General features: G+C 40.4%; 1 protein-coding gene across 6 annotated transcripts in view; it reads left to right on the top strand.

The window, feature by feature from the left end:
- MRPS27 (mitochondrial ribosomal protein S27) overlaps positions 1–21,350 on the top strand; it is a 101,269-nt gene that overhangs the window by 17,063 nt on the left and 62,856 nt on the right. For 4 of the 6 annotated variants that reach the window (XM_086361063.1, XM_086361060.1, XM_086361062.1 and 1 more), the window contains 2 exons: positions 9,480–9,550; positions 11,778–11,836. The exons of 1 other annotated variant lie outside the window; for it this stretch is intronic. In XM_086361063.1, the coding sequence (XP_086217189.1) occupies positions 9,480–9,550; positions 11,778–11,836 (130 nt within the window). Of the gene's footprint in view, positions 1–9,479; positions 9,551–11,777; positions 11,837–20,801; positions 21,050–21,350 lie in introns of those variants that run through there. One more of the 6 variants, XM_086361065.1, reaches the window with a different exon arrangement.

The following is a 21,350-nucleotide window of genomic DNA, read 5'->3' as shown; positions in this document are numbered from 1 at the left end:
GTTGACATGATTTTAATCTGTAGGTTTCTCTTCGTTTATTTCTTGAAGAAAATGAGTCTTTTGTAGTTTCCCACATTCTAGATTTGCCGTTTTCATCCTTATGGTGGTATTTAATATGTTCCTTTACCATCCTTGTAAAACTGGCAATTGAGAGAAAAGCTTGATCAGATTTTTTGTATTTTTGTTTTTTCTTTTGACATGAGTACTTCATAAGAAGTGTCATTTACTGTTGTCAGGAGACACACAGCATTTGGTTGTCATGTTAATGTTAAAGGCCATTTGTGAGCATTGCTTAGATCTATTTCATTAGAAGCTGCAAAATGTTGCTATTTTATTTCTGTAATTTTGTCCTCATTTATTACCCAGAAAATTTTTGTTAAAGAATTTCTTTTCATCAGCAGTTTAGTTATCCTGAGTTATAGTTTGTATGGAAGAGGCAGCTTTGGAAATAATTAATTGACCACCTGCTGCTGCTGCTAAGTCACTTCAGTTGTGTCCGACTCTGTGTGACCCCATAGACGGCAGCCCACCAGGCTTCCCCATCTCTGGGATTCTCCAGGCAAGAACACTGGAGTGGGTTGCCATTTCCTTCTTCAATGCATGAAAGTGAAAAGTGAAAGTGAAGTCGCTCAGTCGTGTCGGACTCTTGGCGACCCCAGGGACTGCAGCCTACCAGGCTCCTCCATCCAGGGGATTTTCCAGGCAAAAGTACTGAAGTGGGGTGCTGTTGCCTTCTCCAGATTGACCACCTACCATCCTCCAAAGGTTGTCAATGAGGGTTTTAATTCTTTTTAATAGCATGAATTCATGGACTTACATATTCCAGACACTTTAATCCATTGCAGTTGATATTTTTTATTGAAAGAGCCTTAGTTCTTCAATTAGGCTCTGTAAAGTCCTGGGAGTTCTTGAACTTTACAACTCAGATCAGAAGATTTCCATTTTAGACTGCTTCTGTACTTTGTCTCTGAAATTTCATTAGCTGTGCAGATCTACTGGGGAGATATAGAGTGAAAGTTAGCAACATCAGCCAGTTAGCAGCTGTTGAATTACAGACTGGGGCTTGCAGTAAATAGGATTCAGGACAAATCATGCTGAGGGTCTCCTGGGGGAAGTCCCTGGGTTCCATGAGATGTTTGTTCGCTCACCCTGCCAGGGGCAAGGGCCTAGGTGACTTGAACTGAATTGCTTCTTGAGCCCTACTGAATTAAATATTTTATTTCTGATATTTTCATTTGATAAGTAATTATTAAGTAAGGGATACCTTTTAGTGTTAGTTACTGCCTTTTTGTTTCTGGTTTTTTGTTTTTGGCAGGAAGGTAGGGGAGCAGAATTCAAGTTGAAACCAAGCACTGTGACCATCTCTCAAATTATCTAGACACTTCTCTCATTAGCTGAGGTTTAGTTTTGCTGTGTCATTTCAGCTGTGGAGCTTTTTGGCTTGTTGCAGTAGTTTTCCAAATCCTGCTCTTGGAGCTTGATGGAGATTTTCTGAGGACTGCTTTCCTGTTCGCATATCTGTGACATATATTCATTCACTAGATTTCATAATGACTGTCTGTTGACAGTTCTAGAGGTGGGTCTGGCCTGTGTACATCATCTTCCTTTAGTCTTAGTATATGTGTGTACAAAGCTTGCCTTCACATTTTTTCTGTTATTGTTTTATAGCTTCTGGTGACAGACAAATAGAAGAAAATCTAAATATTTATATTCAGAATGGTTCCTAGGTTAATTTTTCCTAATCCCTTCTATTATTTCCATACATGGTATTGGTCATCTCTCCCTATTTTTCTTTTTTAAATGTGGGAAACAAAAACAGTTTCAGCCTGTGCTTTCTAGATCACTTCTTTTAGGAAATAAAATAATAACTTGTATCTAGTTCTTTAAGAATTATATAAATTAGATAAGGTATGCAGATGGTCCTACATCCAGAAAGAGCTTAACATTGACTGAATGGTTAACATTGATGTACAGTTAACACAGAAATCATGAAAAACTGAAACCATCTAATAATTTCTCATCTAAATCTCCCAGAGTTCAATAGAGGATCCATCCTTCCTTCAGAGACCTTCCTCATCCAACTTTGACCCAGAGACTACCCTGCTTTATAAGAGGCTTCTTTCCTAGCACATCGCTACTATAGATTTTATGATCATTAAAAAGATTATCATTTTCTTTCTCAGAATTTTATAAAATTTGAAGCTGTGTTACTTTGATGTACACCAGGTTAAAATTATCTTCCTGAAAAAATGGATTTTTGATCATTATGTAATGACCATCTAACCTGAAAAAGAAAAGCTTTTTACTTTAAATCTGTTGTGTCTGATATTAATATAGCTGCACCAGCTTTCTTTTGGCTACTTTTTTGCCTAGTATATTTTTCATACAGATATTTTTAACTCTTCACATGTTCATATGATTTATATAGCTGGATTATGTATTTTTAAAACTGATCTGACAATTGTCATGTTTGTAATTGGAAAGTTTAGTGCATTTACATTGTCATTTTATGATCAGTGGTTTATTTGGATTTATTTCTGCCATGTTTTGTGATTTGTCCCATCTTTGTTCTTTTTTTTCCTATCTTCTCTTCAATTAGTTCTGGTATTTTTGTTTTTTGCATTTTCCCCCTCCAAAAATTATATCCTCTATTTCTACTCTTTTAGAATGGTAGATTTTACCATTCTAACTCTACATCTTTTAGATGATTGCTTCATAACTTCCAGGGTACATATTTACCTTAAATTCTAGGGTTAATCACACTCTGCTGTCCTTTAGTCCCATCACATAACCCCCAACCATATGTTACTAATATTAAAGTTTTGTCCTTTAAAACATGTAAACACATAAGACGTTATTATTTTAAACAATTTCCCTCAGACCGAATCAATTTTATTTACCTAGCATTCTTTATAGCATCTCAAGTCTTTTTTAAAGGATCATTTTCCGTCTTCCAAAAACACGTCTTCTAAAAAACACAACTTGTAAAAATCTTCTTTAGTGATACGTGTTGCTAATAAATTCAGTTTTTGTTTTAAAATGTCTATTTTTCCATTAAACTTAAAAGATAGTTTTGTTGGATGTGCAATTCTCTTTTGATTGTATTTACTCCCAGCATGTTGTTCTACTGTTTTCTCTTGTTTCTAGTGAGAAAGCACCTGTTGGTATAGTTGCTTTTCTTTACCTTCTGGCTTCTTATTCTTCAGTTTAAGTGTAATGTATCATGGTGTGGGTTTAATTTTACTTAATTGACTTGAGATTTTTTTTTGTTTCCTGAATCTGAGAATAGGTGATTTCTATCAGTTCTAAAAAACACTTGGCTATTAGCTCATCATGTACCAACTCTCCCCATTCTCTTTATTAACAATGTCTTCTGGAAATTCAAGTTCATGTATTTTAGACCTTACTATTCTATTTTCTGGGCTTCCCTGGTAGCTCAGCTTAAAGAATCTGCCTGCAATGCAGGAGACCCCAGTTTGATTCCTGGGTCAGGAAGATCCCCTGGAGAAAGGATAGGCTACCCACTTCAGTATTATTATTCAGTAATTATTATTATTATTAGTATTCAGTATTCCCTTCCTGGGCTTCCCTGGTGGCTCATATGGTAAAGAAGCTGCCTGTAATGTAGGAGACCCGGGTTTGATCTCTGGGTTGGGAAGATCCCCTGGAGGAGGGCATGGCAACCCACTCCAGTATTCTTGCCTAGAGAATCCCCATGGACAGAGGAGCCTGGCAGGCTGCAGTCCATGGGGTCACTGAAATCAGACACAACTGAGTGACTATCAGCAGAGCATATTCTGTTTTCTATATCTCTTAATGCCCTTTTTATACTTTTCGTTTTTATTAATCTCTGCTGCAGTCTTCTTCTGTCTTGTAATTCCTTTTAGATCTTTCAGGTTGGTAATTCTCACCTTACTTGTATCTAATCTGCTCTTTAACTTGCTGAATTTCTTTTTTACAATTTTGTCAACATGTTATTTACATAGACTATACCACACATACTCACAGTGTGCATTTTGACAAGCTTTGACATATGTGTGTGTGCGTCTGTCCCTGAGCTCATCGCGGGTCAGGAGGAGCAGCACGCCTGTCGCCCAGCCCCACGTCTCTCCTCCTCCTCTGTAGCCCTCTCCTGCTCTTCCTGCCCACCTTCCCAGGAAACTGCTGGTATTGTTTGTTATCGTAGATTAGTATGTATTTCCTATGATTTTATGTAGTAAAATCAACTCTCTAAACCCCTTAAACCTCAGTTCTCAAGTTGGTGTGTCTCACAGGGCATGGGAAGTGTGGATTAGGGCCTCAGGTGTGAGGCTGACCGTGTGGCCTAGAATCCTCAGGGGACGGCATCCTCGCTGCTTCCCTTTGCAGGGTCTGTTACTTTCCACTTCACCTTCTCTGCTGGTGTAACCCTAGGCAGTCCAGGCTTTACCCAATGATCTGTGAAACAGCTTCCCACCTTACAAAGGCCTTGGTTCTGTCCGTGACCTGAAAGTCATTGAAACCACAGCTGTGTGTCAGTGGGGTCAGCAAATGCTCAGATGACCGCCTCCCTCAGTAGTCCCTTAAACACACAAGGCTTGTGCTTCCGTCTTGCCTTTAGCCTCTGATGATTAGATTTATCTTCTTGAAAGCTCAGTCATATATTTAACAGTTTTTTTTTTAACATTTTATTTAGATGTTTTGTTTTTATAGTAGGGAGAATTTTTTTAAAGCTCTTCAGTCCACCTTATTGCTGAGATGGAATTCAGTTTAATACCATCATCTTCAAACTTAGCAGCAACATCCAAGACTTGTCTTGTGTTCCCTCCATGGTAGTTCTCAAACTAATTTACTCAAGTGCTTGCCAGGCTACCTCACAATCTCCTGGGGCTTTTGTTTAAAAATTTGTGTTTGCATGGTCTCATCTCAAATCTATGGAATTAGAGTCGCCTTCTGGGTGTGAAGCCTAGGAATCTGACATTTTAAAGTCTTAAAGCCTCTCAGGGTTTCAAATCCTTAACCAGGATTATACTTCGAATAGTGTGGGGGTCCTCAATAAAATCCTTTATGTCCTTAGACTATCAGGGATTTTTTTTCTTCAAACAAAAACAACAGTTTTATACTAACATAAATTTCATTTTCTAGACATATTTCCACATTGTCTATACAGCTTTAAGTTTTGTTAAATGAAGGATTCAAATTTCAGACCCATTTTTCTTTAGAGTCTTTGTTGACCTCAACTGTCCACTGCAGTGTGTGTTCCTAAGGAGCTGAGTGACAGGCAAGAAGGCATCTTCTTTGGCACATCCCTTTGAATAAAACCTGGGCATCTGCTGGCCCCTCGCTGAACTGTGACGTGTGGCTGTGACTGTCGAGCCCGCCGTCCAGAAGCCTGTGGTGTGGCCCGCTGCAAGCCGCAGCTGCCCTGGCTTTTGTGGCCATCCCTGCTCCGTGCAGTTTTCTGCTCCATCCGTCACGCCTCTGCTATCATGTGAGGTGGTTGGTGCATATTATATTTAGCAGTAAACCTTTCTCTGACTTACAGTATGCAGATATTATTCATCAGATACTGGCTCTACAGCTGTTGCCTTTTTTGAGGCCCCAGTTGATTTCACTTGACTGAAGCTATCTTGGTGTAAAAGATTAAAGTGGAATCTTGACTCTACACTACTGAAGCCACCTCTGTCCAAATGTTTAGCTGCATACTGTGCATTATATGAAACCCACGAAGAAATGGAGGTTATTTCAGTTCGGCCAGTAGATCCAAATCCTGCATTTTTTTGGTTAAAATTTAAATTTTGAGTAAAGGGAGTTGATTCTTTATATTGCCTATCATCTCAACATAAGAGCCTTGATTATGAAGAGATCATAAAGATTTGGTGTCTTGGGAGTGCTGTTTAATGTCATTCTGTGAACAGTTAGATTTAACAATATTAGTTATAACTAATATACAATACAATATAGTATAGTATAATATAACAATATTAGTTATAACTATAACAATATTAGTGTGAAGAGGTTTTAGGGACTTCTTTGTATGTGTGTATTTGTGTTTTAAAATTTTTAAATCACATGGTTTCAACCCCTTTAAGATAGTCATAAGAAAAATTAGTAACTTTTACATCATATCAGGTTTTAGTGGTTTTGCAGAGTTCCTTTCCCCTAATATCTAGAGTCATTGAGAGCATTACCCCAGGGAAAGAAAAGAGAAAAATACTGGTTAAGTGCACAGCAATAGGTCTTCAACAGATACTTAGCATTTGATTGATTCCCTGTTGCCTTTTTGCTTAATATTAATTTCTTTCACCAGGGAGAAAAAAAAATACTTGGAACTCCAACTTTTAGAGTTGGCTCGTGAACAACATGGGTTTGACCTGTGCAGGTTCACTTGTACGTGGATTGTTTTCAGTACAGCTTTACACGATGCAGGTGGGTGGATCCTCAGATGCAGAGAGCCAGCTGCGGGACTTGAGCATCCGCACGTTGTGGCATCTGCAGTGGGAGCTGAAACCAGTCCATGAGAGTGCCAAGGGGTAACTCTGCTTCTGTTTTCTTCCTCTCTTTCTTTCCTCCCTTTCTTACTGCCTTGCTTTATACCTTTTATTTATTTACTTAAATATACTGACTGCCTTTTATAGAACTCTTGCAGGAACTGAGAATATGTCAGTGAATTGTAAGTCCTAGCCTTCATGGTTTTTACTTCTAAGTATAAAAGACAGAAAAAAACAACAACAAACATAGACCAGTGTGTGTGGGCATTTGTAGATCACAGAAAATATTCTGGATTTTATTTTATTATTTTGTTTCAATATGCATTTGTTTGGCTGTGACAGGTCCATTTGCCGCACTTGGGATCTTTTTGGTTGCAGCATGTGGGATCTTTGGCTGTAGCTGGTAAACTCTTAGTTGCAGCATGTGGGATCTATTTCCCTGACCAGGGATTGAACCCAGGCCCCCTCCATTGGCGGCATGGACTCTTAGCCTCTGGACCATCAGGGAAGCCCCTCTGGATTTTATTCCAAGTGTCATAGGAAACTTTTGGCTGGCTGAGACAAGAAAATAACAGGATCTGACTTATCTTTTAAGAGGCTCAGTCAGACTGCCGTGTAAAGATGGGGTTGTAGGTGTGGGGACAGTAGTTCAGGTGACTAGTCAGGAGGTGAGAGGTTAGCTGTGGTAATGGAGAAACATATAACTTTCAGATCTAACACTTATATGATTTGCTGGTACGTGGTTACAGAGAATGAAAAAGAATGGAATCAACAGTGGTGCCTTAGTTTTTGGCCTGAGTAAGCCAGTTAACATGCGGCCATTTCTGAGATGGGAAAGGTTTGGAGGAAAGCAGGTTTGGAGTGGAAGGTTGGAGAATTAAGAAGACAAGCAATGTTAAGATACCACAGGAAATGTCACCTATGCAGTTGGAAGTAAAAGTCTGGAGTTACAGGCAGAAGTCAGGGTAGGCACATACGTGTACAGTCAGTAGTCTGTAGATGATGATTAAAGCTATGGGGAGGGAGAGAATGAGATTCCCATGGAGCGAGCAGATGGTGTAGAGTCTGCTCCTCAGGGCACGTCAGCATCAAGAAGTCAAGAAGAGTACCTGCAAAGGAACCCAAGAAAGAGAAGGAGAACGTTTCATGAAGGATAGAATGGTCAACTGTTGTTAGAGAAAGGTCAGGTAAGATGAGGATGAGAATTAACCACTGGATTTAACAAAGCGGAGGTGAACTTTGGTGTCAGTAGAGTGAGGAAACCAAAGCCTGATTTGAGTGGGTTCAAGAAAGGATGGAACTAGGGAAGTGGTGACACTTGTATTGGGGAAGACTCCTTGGAAGCAGAGCAGAGAAGTAGCTGGAGAGGAGACAAGAGGAGGTCACAGGAAGTTTTTGCCGTTTTTGGTTTTTGTTTGTTTAGTGAACTACATCCTTTGTTTAGGAAAAGAAGAGTTGAGGCAGAGTCTGTGGATACAGATGCTGGTAGCCTGGTAGGCCTGATAGCATAGGGTTCCCATGATTGCTTCTGTTTTATACTGAGGGAAATAAGACACAAGCCGTGAGCTGAGAGAGAGAGGAGAAGGGCAAGGAGCACACACACTGTTAAGTTCTAGAAGCAGCGAGAAGGCATGAAATAATTATTTTGGAGAGTATGTTGCCTGTTATTCTAGACCTTTTTAGACTCTGAGATAACAGTGTAATCTCAGGAATACCAAGTGTGTGTATGGATGTTCTGGTAAAAGGAACCAGAATAGGAATAGTTGAGGCTGAAAATCACTTATTGTAGCCAGAGTGCCTTGCCGTCTGATTTGTCCAGGGGATGTGTAAAAGTCATTTCATAAGTTCCAACTGAAAACATTTTTGAACAGTTGATGAAAGTGAAAGAGGAGAGTGAAAAAGTTGACTTAAAGCTCAACATTCAGAAAACTAAGATCATGGCATCTGGTCCCATCACTTCATGGGAAATAGATGGGGAAACAGTGGAAATGGTGTCAGAGTTTATTTTTTTTGGCTTCAAAATCACTGCAGATGGTGATTGCAGCCATGAAATTAAAAGACGCTTACTCCTTGGAAGGAAAGTTATGACCAATCTAGATAGCATATTCAAAAGCAGAGACATTACTTTGCCAACAAAGGTCCGTCTAGTCAAGGCTCTGGTCTTTCCAGTGGTCTTGTATGAATGTAAGAGTTGGACTGTGAAGAAAGCTGAGCGCTGAAGAATTGATGCTTTTGAACTGTGGTGTTGGAGAAGACTCTTGAGAGTCCCTTGGACTGTTAGGAGATCCAGCCAGTCCATTTGAAAGGAGATCAGCCCTGGGTGTTCATTGGAAGGACTGATGCTAAAGCTGAAACTCTAATACTTTGGCCACCTCATGCAAAGAGTTGACTCATTGGAAAAGACTCTGATGCTGGGAGGGATTGGGGGCAGGAGGAGAAGGGGACGACAGAGGATGAGATAGCTGGATGGCATCACCATCTCGATGGACATGAGTTTGAGTGAACTCCGGGAGTTGGTGATGGACAGGGAGGCCTGGCATGCTGCAATTCATGGGGTTGCAAAGAGTTGGACACGACTGAGCAACTGAACTGAACTGAATATCAGTTTATTTATCTGGTTCAAAATACAGAAGGAACGAATGTGTAAGCAGTGAAGAATCTCCTTTTCTTGGCCACTACCGTCTAATTCCTTTCATTGGAGTCTGTCAATAATAACAGACTTTCTTGTGTCTTCTTCCAGAGATATTTTACGGGTCCATTTTTAAAAAGCTAAATCTATGCTGGGGTTTTTAAAACAATCCTTTCTCCAATCAAGTAAATATTAAAAAAAAAATTATACTAATATTTCTCTATTCTCTTTATTTATTAAGAATAATTTTTAAAAAGAGCATCCCTTTTAATACTGACTTCATAATGTTGACAGCCATCTGGCAGGAGCTGCATTTGTTAGATTTTTCTTTAGAAATATGTATAGTTAACAAGGTTCTTTTTGCTTCTTTGTCTTCACAGCTGATCTAGCATCTTTGATGGATAAAACGTATGAGAGAAAGCTGCCTGTTAGTTCTTTAACAATATCACGGGTAAGAAAACTTATATTTTCAAGGAAGAAAGAGAAAGAAAGCAAGAAAGACTGTTTATATATATGAGGCTGTGTAAATAAAGACCATCTTTTATAGGAAATATTTTTCCAGAGTATCTTATGTTTTTATAATTACTAATAGATATTTTATGATGAAGTAGTAAATTTCTTTGACAGGAACAAAAGATAATAAATTTACCAGACTCTAATGTCAGTGATCAGTGTTGTTTATTTAACTTAATTTTTCCAGGATACGATATGATACCATCATTTTTTTCAAAGTTGATATACTTTTCAAAGTGGTAGTATTCACTTGTTAATATTGGAAGTAAATTTGGTAGTTGAGAAAGTCTGTAAAAGACTTTAACTTTAGGCTGCTACAGAGCATTAGATGGGAGAATAATCTTAGGCTAGGAATCAAGAATAGAAACTGATCCATTGACCGTTACTGATGAGCTTCTATGCCAGCTGTTTACTAGTTTCTTAACATCGTCTCACTATTCTCATAGCAGCCGTGTAAGATAAGCATTGTTGTCTCCATTTTGCATGTAAGGCTCAGAATGATGACTCTCCCAATTTTACATAGTTCATAGGTAGAAAAATTGGGCTTTAAACCCAGATCTCTGTGGCATTAGAGTTCTCTTCTGTTGCTTCCCAGAAATCGACCTGATCTTGTCTTCATGAATTTCCTTTGTGACATGGGGCAACTGTGGCCTCTCTCAATTTCATTCAGTATGGAGACAGTAGTATCTTCCTCACAAGGCTTATGTGATGCTAAATTGAGATCTTAGTTGTGAAAACTATTTGTAGAAATTAATGACACCATAAAATTGAAAAGATTGTTAAATCGATGAGAGGAAAAAGAAAGAAACCATCATCCCTTTTAGTCTCAGTGCTTTTTTCTGCTCCTTGATACTTTCCTTTTAGTGGGCAAACTGTTTAGCTTGATCATAACCTAGTAATTTTCATGTTGGAGAGGAGCTGAAAGACCAGTGGTTCATCCCTTATGTGATGGATGAAATCTCTGGCCGTAATGCCTGGTGTTTGTTTAGGCTGCACTTGAGAGTTTAAAGAGCTTTCACAGAAGAGCTTTCACGTACATTTTCTGGTTGGAGCTTCATACTCTTCAGCACAGGTGCCTTTATTCTGTTTATGCAGACAAGCAACCAGGATCCAGAGAGACTGTGTCATCTGTTTATGCCACACAGCATGCAATCAGGAGAGCTAGTTTTCAGTCTCGGGTCCTGTGTTTGAACTATATTTTATCCGCTCCTTAATAAGATTTCTAAATAAAATCTAGTAAGTCCTCCAAAGAGGACTCAGAAGTCTCTCCTCTTTACTCTCCTCTCCATCCTCCTGAAGTCTTAACTTTATTCACTACATCCATTATTTCCTACTTCATCCTTTTTGCCTCTGAGTCTTTAGAGTACAATTCATCCCCAGGCTTCCCTGGTGGCTTAGGCAGTAAAGCATCTGCCTGCAATTCAGGAGACCTGGGTTCAATCCCTGGGTTGGGAAGATCCCCTGGAGAAGGAAATGGCAACCCACTCCAGTATTCTTGGCTGGAAAATCCCAAGAATGGAGGAGCCCAGTAGACTATAGTCCATGGGGTCACAAAGAGTTGGACACCACTGAGCGACTTCACTTCACCCCCAGAAGAGTCTTTTCTGTTTCTCAGATTTAGAGTTAAGGAGCACACTGGGGTATTTTGGGGGTCAAAAGGAGACTTGGTTGGTAGACAGTAATAAGTTGACTGGTCCGTAGCAGAACCAAATCAGATAGGAAAAATGGATGTAAGACCAAGTTCTCTAAATTTGGATTTTCCTCTTTTGGGTCATGTTTTTTCAGCCATTAGAGTCTTCATCTTCTAAACTATTGTGTTTCCATGTATTTGGAACTTGGAAAACAGAGAAAGTATCAGGATTTAAAGATAAAGGAAAATATCAGTGACTAATTGTAGAGTAGGAAGAGCCCTTTCTTGTTCGGAGCGGGGTTTGTGTTTAGTTTTCAAACAGTTTTTCTAACCAAGGATATTCTACATATAGAAAAAGAGAGGCCATTGTAGATTCTTGTTGGTATTAGGATAAAGTGGTATGAAGGGTGGAGCCATAGTACATGAACCCTGTCCTAATAAAACGACTGGTTTATCTTTAAGGTCAGTATGTGACTTAGGCTCAATATATGACATAATTTGTATTCAACCAAGGGTTTCTTTTTCCGTCTTTCAGTTTGTGGACAACATTTCATCTCGAGAAGAGATAGACCATGCAGAGTATTACCTTTACAAGTAAGTTTTTCATTTCATTTGACTATATTCTCATCCCTTTTTAATAATGAAAGATCATAAGTGCTGTATATAATGTTCAGTATCTTGCTTTTAAAGTTTGTGCTTTGGCGATCTTTCCGTATCAGTGTTCAGAGAGGCTCATCTTTTTTTTTATAACTGCAGCATATTCCATACTATGAATATGTCACGTTATTTACTTATTTTTGGCTGCGCTTGGTCTTCATTGCTGTGTGTAGGCTTTCTTTAGTTGTGGTGAGTGAGGCTGCTCTTTATTCTGGTGTGCAGGCTTCTCACTGATGACTTCCCTTGTGGGGCACAGGCTCTAGGCATGCGGGCTTCGGTAACTGCAGCACGCGGGCTCCGTAGCTGTGGCCTGTGGCCCTAGAGTGTGCAGGCTCCACTAGTTGTGGCGCACGGGCTTTGTTGCTCTGAGGCACGTGGACTTTTCCTGGACAGAACTGAACTCGTAACCCCTACACTGGCAGGTGGATTCTTATCCACCATACCACCAGGGAAGTCCCGAGTATGTTATTTAAATCAGTTCCCTACTGTAGGGCCTTTTTTGTTGTTTTTACTTTTTGTATGATGTACAACACAGCCATTAATAATCTTTTACATAAGTAATTTTGCACACTGTTCTCATAAGTATGTATATTTAATATATATATGTAGATGTAATGATAACATATGTATTGACATATATACATATTTAGTTTCAATAACTTTTGCCAAAGCTTGCCCAATAGAGGTATTTTCATACTACTGAATTTTTGTTACTGATAGGAGAACAAAATTTGTCTATCTATCTCTTCTCTCCCTTTTTTATTTAGCTGGAAATATACTTTTTAAGCCCCATTCAGCACCTATTTTCTTTATTTTTTTTAATTTTAAACTTTATTTTATGTTGGGGTATAGCTGATTAACAGTGTTGTGATAGTTTCAGGTGAACAGCAGAGAGACTCAGCCATACACTTACATGTATCCATTCTCCCCTAGACTCCCTTCCCATCCAGGCTGCCATGTAACACTGAGTAGTGCTCCATGTGCTATACAGTTTATCCTTGCTGGTTATCCATTTTAACTATAGCAGTGTGTACATGTCCATCCCAAACTCCCTGACTCTCCCTTACCTCTGGCAGCTGTAAGTTCATTTTCTAAGTCTGTAAGTCTCCTTTTGTTTTGTAGGAAAGTTCATTTGTATCATTTCTTTTTAGATTCCAAATGTAAGAAATTCAGGTGGTATTTCTCCTTCTCTCTCTGACTTAATTCACTCAGTGTGACAATCTCTTGGTCTGTCCACATTGCTGCACATGGCATTCTTTCATTCTTGTTAATGGCTGAGTAACATTCCATTGTATATATATACCACATCTTCTTTATCCATTCCTCTGTTGATGGACATTTAGGTTGCTTCCGTGTCTTCGCTGTTGTAAACAGCACTGCAGTGAACACTGGGTGTATGTTTCTTTTTGGATCATGTTTTCCTCCAGATATATGCCAGGAGTGGGATTGCAGAGTCATGTGGTAGCTCAATCTTAGTTTTTTAAGGAGTCTCTATTCTGTTCTCCATGGTGGCTTTACCAGTGTACATTTCCACCAGCAGTGTAGGAGGGTTTTCTTCTCTTCACACCCTCTCCAGCATTTATTATTTGTGGATTTTTTGATGGTGGCCATTCTCGCTGGTGTAAGGTAGTTTTGATTTTGCATTTCTCTAATAATTAGCAGTGTTGAGCATCTTTTCATGTATCTCTTGGCCTTATGTACGTCTTCTTTGGGGAAATGTCTGTTTAGGTCTTCTGCCCATTTTTTGATTGGGTTATTTTGATGCTGTGGATGAGATGGCTGGATGGCATCACCAACTTGATGGACATGAGTTTGAGTGAACTCCGGGAGTTGGTGATGGACAGGGAGGCCTGGCATGCTGTGATTCATAGGGTCGCAAAGAGTCGGACATGACTGAGCGACTGAACTGAACTGAACTGATGCTATTAAGCATCATGAGCTCTTTGTAAATTTTAGAGACTAATCCCTTGTCAGTTACATCATTTGCAAATACTTTCTCCCAATCTGTGGGTTGTCTTTCTGTTTTGTTTATTGTTTCATTTGCTATACAAAAGCTTTTGAGTTTAAAATTTGTATGGTGACACATAAAAGACGCTGAATAGCCGAAGCAATCTTGAGAAGGAAAAATGGAGCTGGAGGAATCAGGCTCTTGGCTTCAGACTATACTACAAAGCTACAGTCATCAAAACAGTACGGTACTGGCACAAAAATAAAAATATAGATCAGTGGAACAGGGTAGAAAACCCAGAAATAAACCCATGCACCTATGGTCAATTAATCTATGACAAAGGAGGCAAGAGTACCCAATGTTAGACAGACGATCTCTTCAATAAATGGTGCTTGGAAAACTAGACAGCTGCATGCTAAAAATGAAACTTTTTAAAGATTTTGTAAAGATTATTCTTTAACACCATACACAAAAATAAGCTCAAAATACATGAAAGGCCTAAATATGAGACTGGACACTGTAAAACTCCTAGAGGAAAACATAGGCAGAACAGTCTCTGACATTGCAATAAGTTGTTTTTTTTTTTTTTTTTTTGATCCATCTCTTAGAATAATAGAAATAAAAACAAAAATAAATGGGACCTATTTAAGCACTCTTTTCAGCTAACACCATTCCAAAATTTTTCTGCGTTGCTGCATTTGCTTCGTTCTTTCTCACAACTGGGAACAGTCCCACTGAACCTCAGGTGTACTCACTCCTGTGTACAAAGAAGCATGTCCATTCAAGTACCATCTGTACCACTAAAAACTGGAAGGACCGAAAGCTCATTATGTGAAAGATTGATCAAATCAATTATTTATTCTTGTAGTTGATTTTTCGTCTATCAAATAACTGTCGAAGTGATACCTTAAAACTGACTTTTCATGTGATTCCTTACTGTGATTTTTAAAGCCTGATTTATGATTTGTCCCAATTCCTAGGCAGCAAGAAAAGATTCGGACTGAAATTTAAAATGTTTCCAGTAAGCGTTGCCTTAGAAGTTCCATTTGATCTTAACTCTGTTTTGATCAAGAGAGTTTTCAGTTATTTCCATCTGGGTATATTTTTTAAAGCCTTCTTTAGATTAGTGAAAATGTTTCCAATTTTTTCATATGTGATATTGCTAACTAGCAATGAGACTTCTTTTTTTTCTTTCTGAATTGGGTAGATTCTACCATCATTTTGGTGTTTTCTATTTAAATATAAATCTCAAGTAGATGAGATTCCTAACCTTAAAAAAAAGATTTTAAGTCTCAGATTGCCTTTCACAGTGTCCTAAGTTTAAGTTCTAGGCCCTGAAATCATAATTGCAAGTGCCTTCCTACCCTTCCTGGGCTTCCCTGGTGGCTCTGATAGTAAATCTGCCTGCCTTGCAGTAGACCTGGGTTTGATCCCAGAGTCAGAAAGATCCCCTGGAGAAGGAAATGGCAACCCATTCCAATATTCTTGCCTGGAGAATTCCATGGACAGAGGAACCTGGTGGCCTATAGTCCATGAGATTACAAAGAGACATGACTGAGTGACTAACACTTTTTTCCTACCCTTCATTAAGATAAACACAAGTGAGTTCCTTGGTGAGAGCAGGGAATCCACCTTCCTTTAGTGGCTCTTTGACACTGTAGGGCTTCTTTGGTGGTGGTTTTTGTCTGTGGTGAAAGCGGCATCTGGGCTAGCACCTTTGTTTGCTTTGTTCCTGGGAAATGCAGAAAATAGTTCCAATTTATAAAAGGAACTATTTTTAGAATTCTATTCAGGACATAGTGCCATGGTCTCAGAAGAAATATGTCCCAAGTTTACCTCTGCCTCTGAAGCATAGAACTGATTTCAGCATGTATTCACTGAGCACCCATCGTGTGCCCAGAATTTATCCAAAGTGTTGGGCATGTAGTGATGAATAAGTTAGACACTGTTCTTGTCTTCATACATTAAAGTTTAACTGAGAAATTTCAGTCCTCCCGAATGGCCTTCTTGATTAATTCTTCATATCACATCCAGTTTTGTGAAACCTGGAGTCTAATTGAAAGTCACAAAATCTCTATTTCCTATTTTTAGTTAGGTCATGTAGGATACTCTTGTTTTTGTCCATCTTAAATCTAAGCCATTGTTTAATTTGACATTCCATCCTTTGCTTAATCAAAACTAGTGTTCTCACCATGACTTAATCACTCTTTTATTTCTGTTCTTTGTCCTCCCATTGCCATGAAAATACAGCTCTATTTTACTCAGCTTTTTTTTTTAAAGAAACATGCTTGTGACTTGATGATATTACTGTTGTCTGTGTGTGAGACTTGGTACAGCACCATAAAGCTGCATCAGCTTTAGATGATGGAGGTTGGCCAGTGTTCGTTCATCAGCTAAGTATCATCTGCTTTCCAGCCTTAGAGGATATACAAAATATAATAATGCCTCAGCAGAGTTACAGGTCAAGTTATGAACTCTTGGGGTTTCTCTCCTTTAATTGAAATCAGGAGTGTTAATCCTGAGGACCCCAAGAGCCTGTGGGATTTCCAGCAGTCTTCAGCATGCATGGTTGCAGTGCCTAGCATTTTGACACGGTATCATCTCGGAGTAAACAGTGGACGATATGGAAACATAGGAGCAATTAACAGTGGAGGATATGGAAACATAGGAGCAATTTATTAATCCTGCAACTAACACTGTCTTGCTGACTGGCCTGGAGGATTTCTCATTTCCCAGGAGGTATCCTTCTTGAGGGGAAGGCTGGCTGCCGCCTCTGCCACTGGTGCAAATCATTTCCTGCCTCAGCCTGTAGAGACCAGGCTCTGCAAGCAGAGTGTAATGGCTGCATTGCCACATCTTTGGTGATCAGATCTTCCCAGGGATTACATGAAGTCTGAGAGAGGTGGAGAAGTTTGAAAGCCTGGAGTGGTCCATGGAAAACTGGTTGAGCATCTGCCGTTAAGTTGGACGTACAAGTAAGCAGTTCCGAGCCCCACGGTTCAGGGTGTTTCTGACACATGCCAGTGTGTTAACCATTCTCTCGTCCCAGCAGAGACTCAGCCTTTGACTCTCCTGAAGTTTAAAAGTTTGGGGGCGTCAACATTAAAGAGTCCCAGGCATCTTTTAAGGAGACGTACAGAGGCTGCTCTTTAGATTGTGCGAAAGTGAAAGTCACTCAGTCCTGTCCGACTCTTTGTGACCCTATGGGCTATACAGTCCATGGAATTCTCCAGGCCAGAATACTGGAGTGAGTAGCCTTTCCCTTCTCCAGGGGATCTTCCCCACCCAGGGATCAAACCCGGGTCTCCCACATTGTAGGCAGATTCTTTACCAGCTGAGCCACAAGGGAAGCCCAAGGATACTGGAGCAGGTAGCCTGTCCCTTCTCCAGCAGATCTTCCTGATCCAGGAATCAAACCGGGGACTCCTGCATTGCAGGCAGATCCTTTACCAACTGAGCTATGAGGGAAGCCCCAGATAGCAGGAGGGAGAGCAAATACTCAGTTACCCCTGTTTGGGCCCCAAGCCTCCTCTCTGAGGACCCACAACCTTTTGACCAACTTCTGCGCTGCTACTTGTAAGTAAATACAAATACTAAGGAAAGAGAAATCATGCTTTAAACAGAATAATGTGAACTAAAGATAATTAAGTCAGTTAATTCTAGGAGCTGTATAGGTGGAGAATAAAGATTTTTTTTTTTTTAATTTTTTAATTTTTTTTTACTTTACAATATTGTATTCATTCTGCCACACATCAACATGAATCCGTCACGGGCGTACATGTGTTCCCCATCCTGAATCCCCTTCCCACCTCCCTCCCTGTACCATCCCTCCGAGTCATCCCAGTGCACCAGCCCCAACCATCCTGTATCGAACCTGGACTGGCGATTCATTTCTTATATGATATTATACATGTTTCAGTGCCATTCCCCCAGATCGTCCTACCCTCTCCCTCTCCCATAGAGTCCAAAAGACTGTTCTATACATCTGTGTTTCTTTTGCTGTCTCGCATACAGGGTTATCGTTACCATCTTTCTAAATTCCATATATATGCGTTAGTAAGAAATTTTTTTTTCAAAAAAACTTGATAATACGCTACAACAAACCCAAGAGTAAAAATGAGTAAAATAGTAAAAAAGCTAAATTGAAGTAAATAAAATATGAAAGCTAAGAAACAAGAGAACAAAACCTGCTAAGAACTGTTGGGCTGTGCAAAATAAACATGATTAAAATAAGAGAATAAAAAAGTAAAAAGCAAAATAAATCAAGATAAGAAGGACTTGACCTGGGGATTTCATAACCTGTGTATAATGTGGCTGGGAGGTTAGGACAGCAGGCACAGGCCTGCTGTTGCAGGATACTCTCAGCAGGCTGAGTGATCAATCCCTTCATGAGTGGCTTGCAAACTGTCCTCCAAGGAGCCCTCGAGCGGGTTCCTCACAGGGGCCTCGGTGCGAGGCTGGGAGAGCAGCAGGCTGTGAGGGTCAGGCCAGGCAGCTCTGCCCCCAGCCCTTGGCTGCTGCTTCAGCCAGAAAAGCTGTGCCTCCAGCTGCTTTATGGATCATGTTGGCGGGAGAGAATTCAAGGGGGAGGTCTGTGAAGCTAGATGAGAATAAAATTACATTTTTATTTTCACTCACCTTCCAGTAATATTTAGCATTGCTGTCCGTTGTGAATATTGACAGCAGACTACAGTACTGTTAGCAGTGTCTTTCTCATCAATAAAGATTTTTTTAATATCTTTTTATATTGATTTTCTTATATCTCATTGGATTTGTTGCCAGAATCTTGACAAATTATGCTCGTCACTGCCTAGGACTTGCATTTATAATTAACTGTTGCTGGCTAGTGTTATTTCCTTTATTAATGGAGAAGCACATGTGACCATATCTCAGGGACTTTTTAATGTTTTGATAATTCTGTTTCACTATAACTGGTTTCCTTGATAATACTGTGTTTAAAACATTATGAGAAGGTGCCATCAGACTGCCTGAGAGTTCATGCTGCAAAAAAATGTTACAAACCTTACTGTGAAGACCTGTTACTTGGATTTATTCCTGCTGCTTCCCCTAGGCCTTTTGAAGTTTTCTAGTTCTTTTTTTTTTTTTTTAATAATTTTACTTATTTATTTTTGGCTGTGCTCGGTCTTTGTTGCTACACTCAGGCTCTGTCTGGTTGCGGCGAGCAGGGGCTACTCTAGTTACAGTGCGCAGGCTTCTCGTTGCGGAGCACAGGCTCTAGGCACAAGGACCTTGGTCGTTGCAGCACACGCGCTCAGTAGTGCGGCTCACGGGCTCCAGAGCACAGGCTTAGTAGTTGCTTCACACCCTGTGGGATCTTCCCAGATCCGGGATCAAACCCCTGTCTCCTGCGTTGGCAGGCATATTCTGTACTACTGAGCCACCAGGGAAGCCCCTGTTGAGAAGAAGCCTTTCTTCTCTTATTTTAAGTTAAGCCTCCTAGAGTTAGATAGGCATATGGGTGACATGTGGGAAGTGTAGATACAGGCGGTCTCTTGTCTCCCCACTGGAGCAGAAGAGGTCTGGGGAGGCCCTGAGATGCTGTCCGAGCAGTGCTAGGACGGGCTTGGGCAGGAGCACCTCTGCTTGACTGTGGTGTCATCACCTCTGCCCCACTCCAGCCCCAGGTTGCAGAGGAGCCGCAGTCTTCCGCCCACAGTAGCAGCAGAGGTTGGCGGCCCGGAAGAGAAAGGTGAGGGCACAGCCCAGCACAGGACAGCTGAGAGGAGGAGGCTGCTCAGTGCTGGTGAGCGTGAGAAGGTGACTGCCAATCCATGCTCTACATGTGTTAAGTACAGTTTTACATGTCCCATGTCAGTAAAAGGAATTCAGCAAATTTTTTTTCCCCGCCTTGGGCAAAAGATTAATTTTTGCTTTCTGCCCACATGCCCTCTCATTGGCTTTTGAAGGAAAAGGGCTGCCTACCTTTTGCCTTACTATTAATTTATAGTGCTGCTAAGAATCTGATCTGCATCTTGATTTGACTGACTCAAGAGACTGAGGCATGGAGATTCACTGAGCACACTCAGCACAGAAGGTGTGCAGGTAAGCCATGTCTGTCCTGCAGTGAGAAGGGAAACCACAAGGGCGAAATGTCAACAGCGGGACAGGGCTAGAAAAACCGAGGCAGTGCTTTCCCAGCGCAAGAATCGATAAGGATTTCAGATGGGGCTACAACTTATTTTTAAGAACACTGAGGCAGAAAGAATCCCGTGGAAACCAGAGTGGTGAGGCAGCGTGTCTCTCCTGGCCGCCTGATGAGCAGTTCTGCGCTCAAGACCCTCCAGGTCAGTGTGTGCTGCCCACGTGCCGACGGGCGAGCCCTCAGGCAAGCTGCGTGTCTCCCTTCCAGGAGGCAGAGCTGCATGTCGTCGGTGAAACTGTGGCACCAGTAAAAGGTGTTGCTTCCATGGTTTATAACAAGCTTTAACAGTGGCTGTATTAGTATTTGATTACTACATTAACAGAATGCAGAACCAAGCCATAAAACTTCCTTCTTTCTGTGAGACATCCTCCTCTTCACTGAGGATGTTTGCAAATTGCATTTTTAAAGCCATATTTAGACTTTGAAATCATTTTAGCACGGTGGCAGTTTAGAGATGCATGAAATTAAACTTGCTTCTTTTACTATTCATGCATCAATAATCTAAACTGATAATTTAATCTGCAACATAAATGGTTAGTCCTGAAGGATAAGTGATAGAAATTTCTAACATTGACTTAGCATTTTATATTTTAAGAATACATTTTTTAAAAAGGTAGCCTTTCGGGTTTTAGCAAAAATGTCGGGAATGCCGCATTAATTGTCACACAATAAGAAAAGATCTCTGCAGAGCTCCATGAAAAGCTCTGTTTTTCTCAGAATGCAGCTCTCTGTTGTCATGGAGAGTGGCGTGCCACCCATTAATGAGAGGAAGTCAAGGTTGCGTGGCAGGCAATGTGCTGCCAGCATTTTCATCCACGCTGTACCTGGGCCTCAGGCGTCTTTCATCCATGGCTTAACTGACCTGGCATATACCAGGCGTCCCCAGTTGGAGACGGATGGCAGGTCAGGAACAGCTGGGGTGAGGCAGATGGCAGCCTGCACGTCTCCAGGTCCCAGGTTGGCAGCCAGCCTTGAAAAGGAAGGACCAAAATAGCTTCATTTTTCAATAAGCAAAAATATCCACATGGTTCCTTAGAAGGTGAGTACACTACCCCAGGCCTATGTTGTAAGAATCCATTTCTGCCTGTAGGAAGAGGGGAATGGGGGAGTTTATTAGGAGGGAACACTGTTCATGAGTTAAGCAGTAGTCATTTTTCTCTGAGGGCATAGAGATTGTGTTTTATAGCACTAAAAGGAATTTTAAAATCTTTCTGTTAGCATACTGCCAGATCTCATCATGTTTGAACATTATTAAGGAAAAAGCAAAGAGCTCAAGGGGCAGTAAATGAGTCTTAGAGCATTTTTTATAAACAGTTTCATACTTTAAATTGCCAAGTGCT

Source organism: Bos grunniens, chromosome 20 (genome assembly GCF_055505025.1).
Source record: "Bos grunniens cultivar Pamir isolate PY7600 chromosome 20, Bosgru_T2T1.0, whole genome shotgun sequence".
Taxonomy (NCBI): Eukaryota; Metazoa; Chordata; class Mammalia; order Artiodactyla; family Bovidae; genus Bos; species Bos grunniens.
This window is presented reverse-complemented; position numbering and strand designations above follow the sequence as displayed.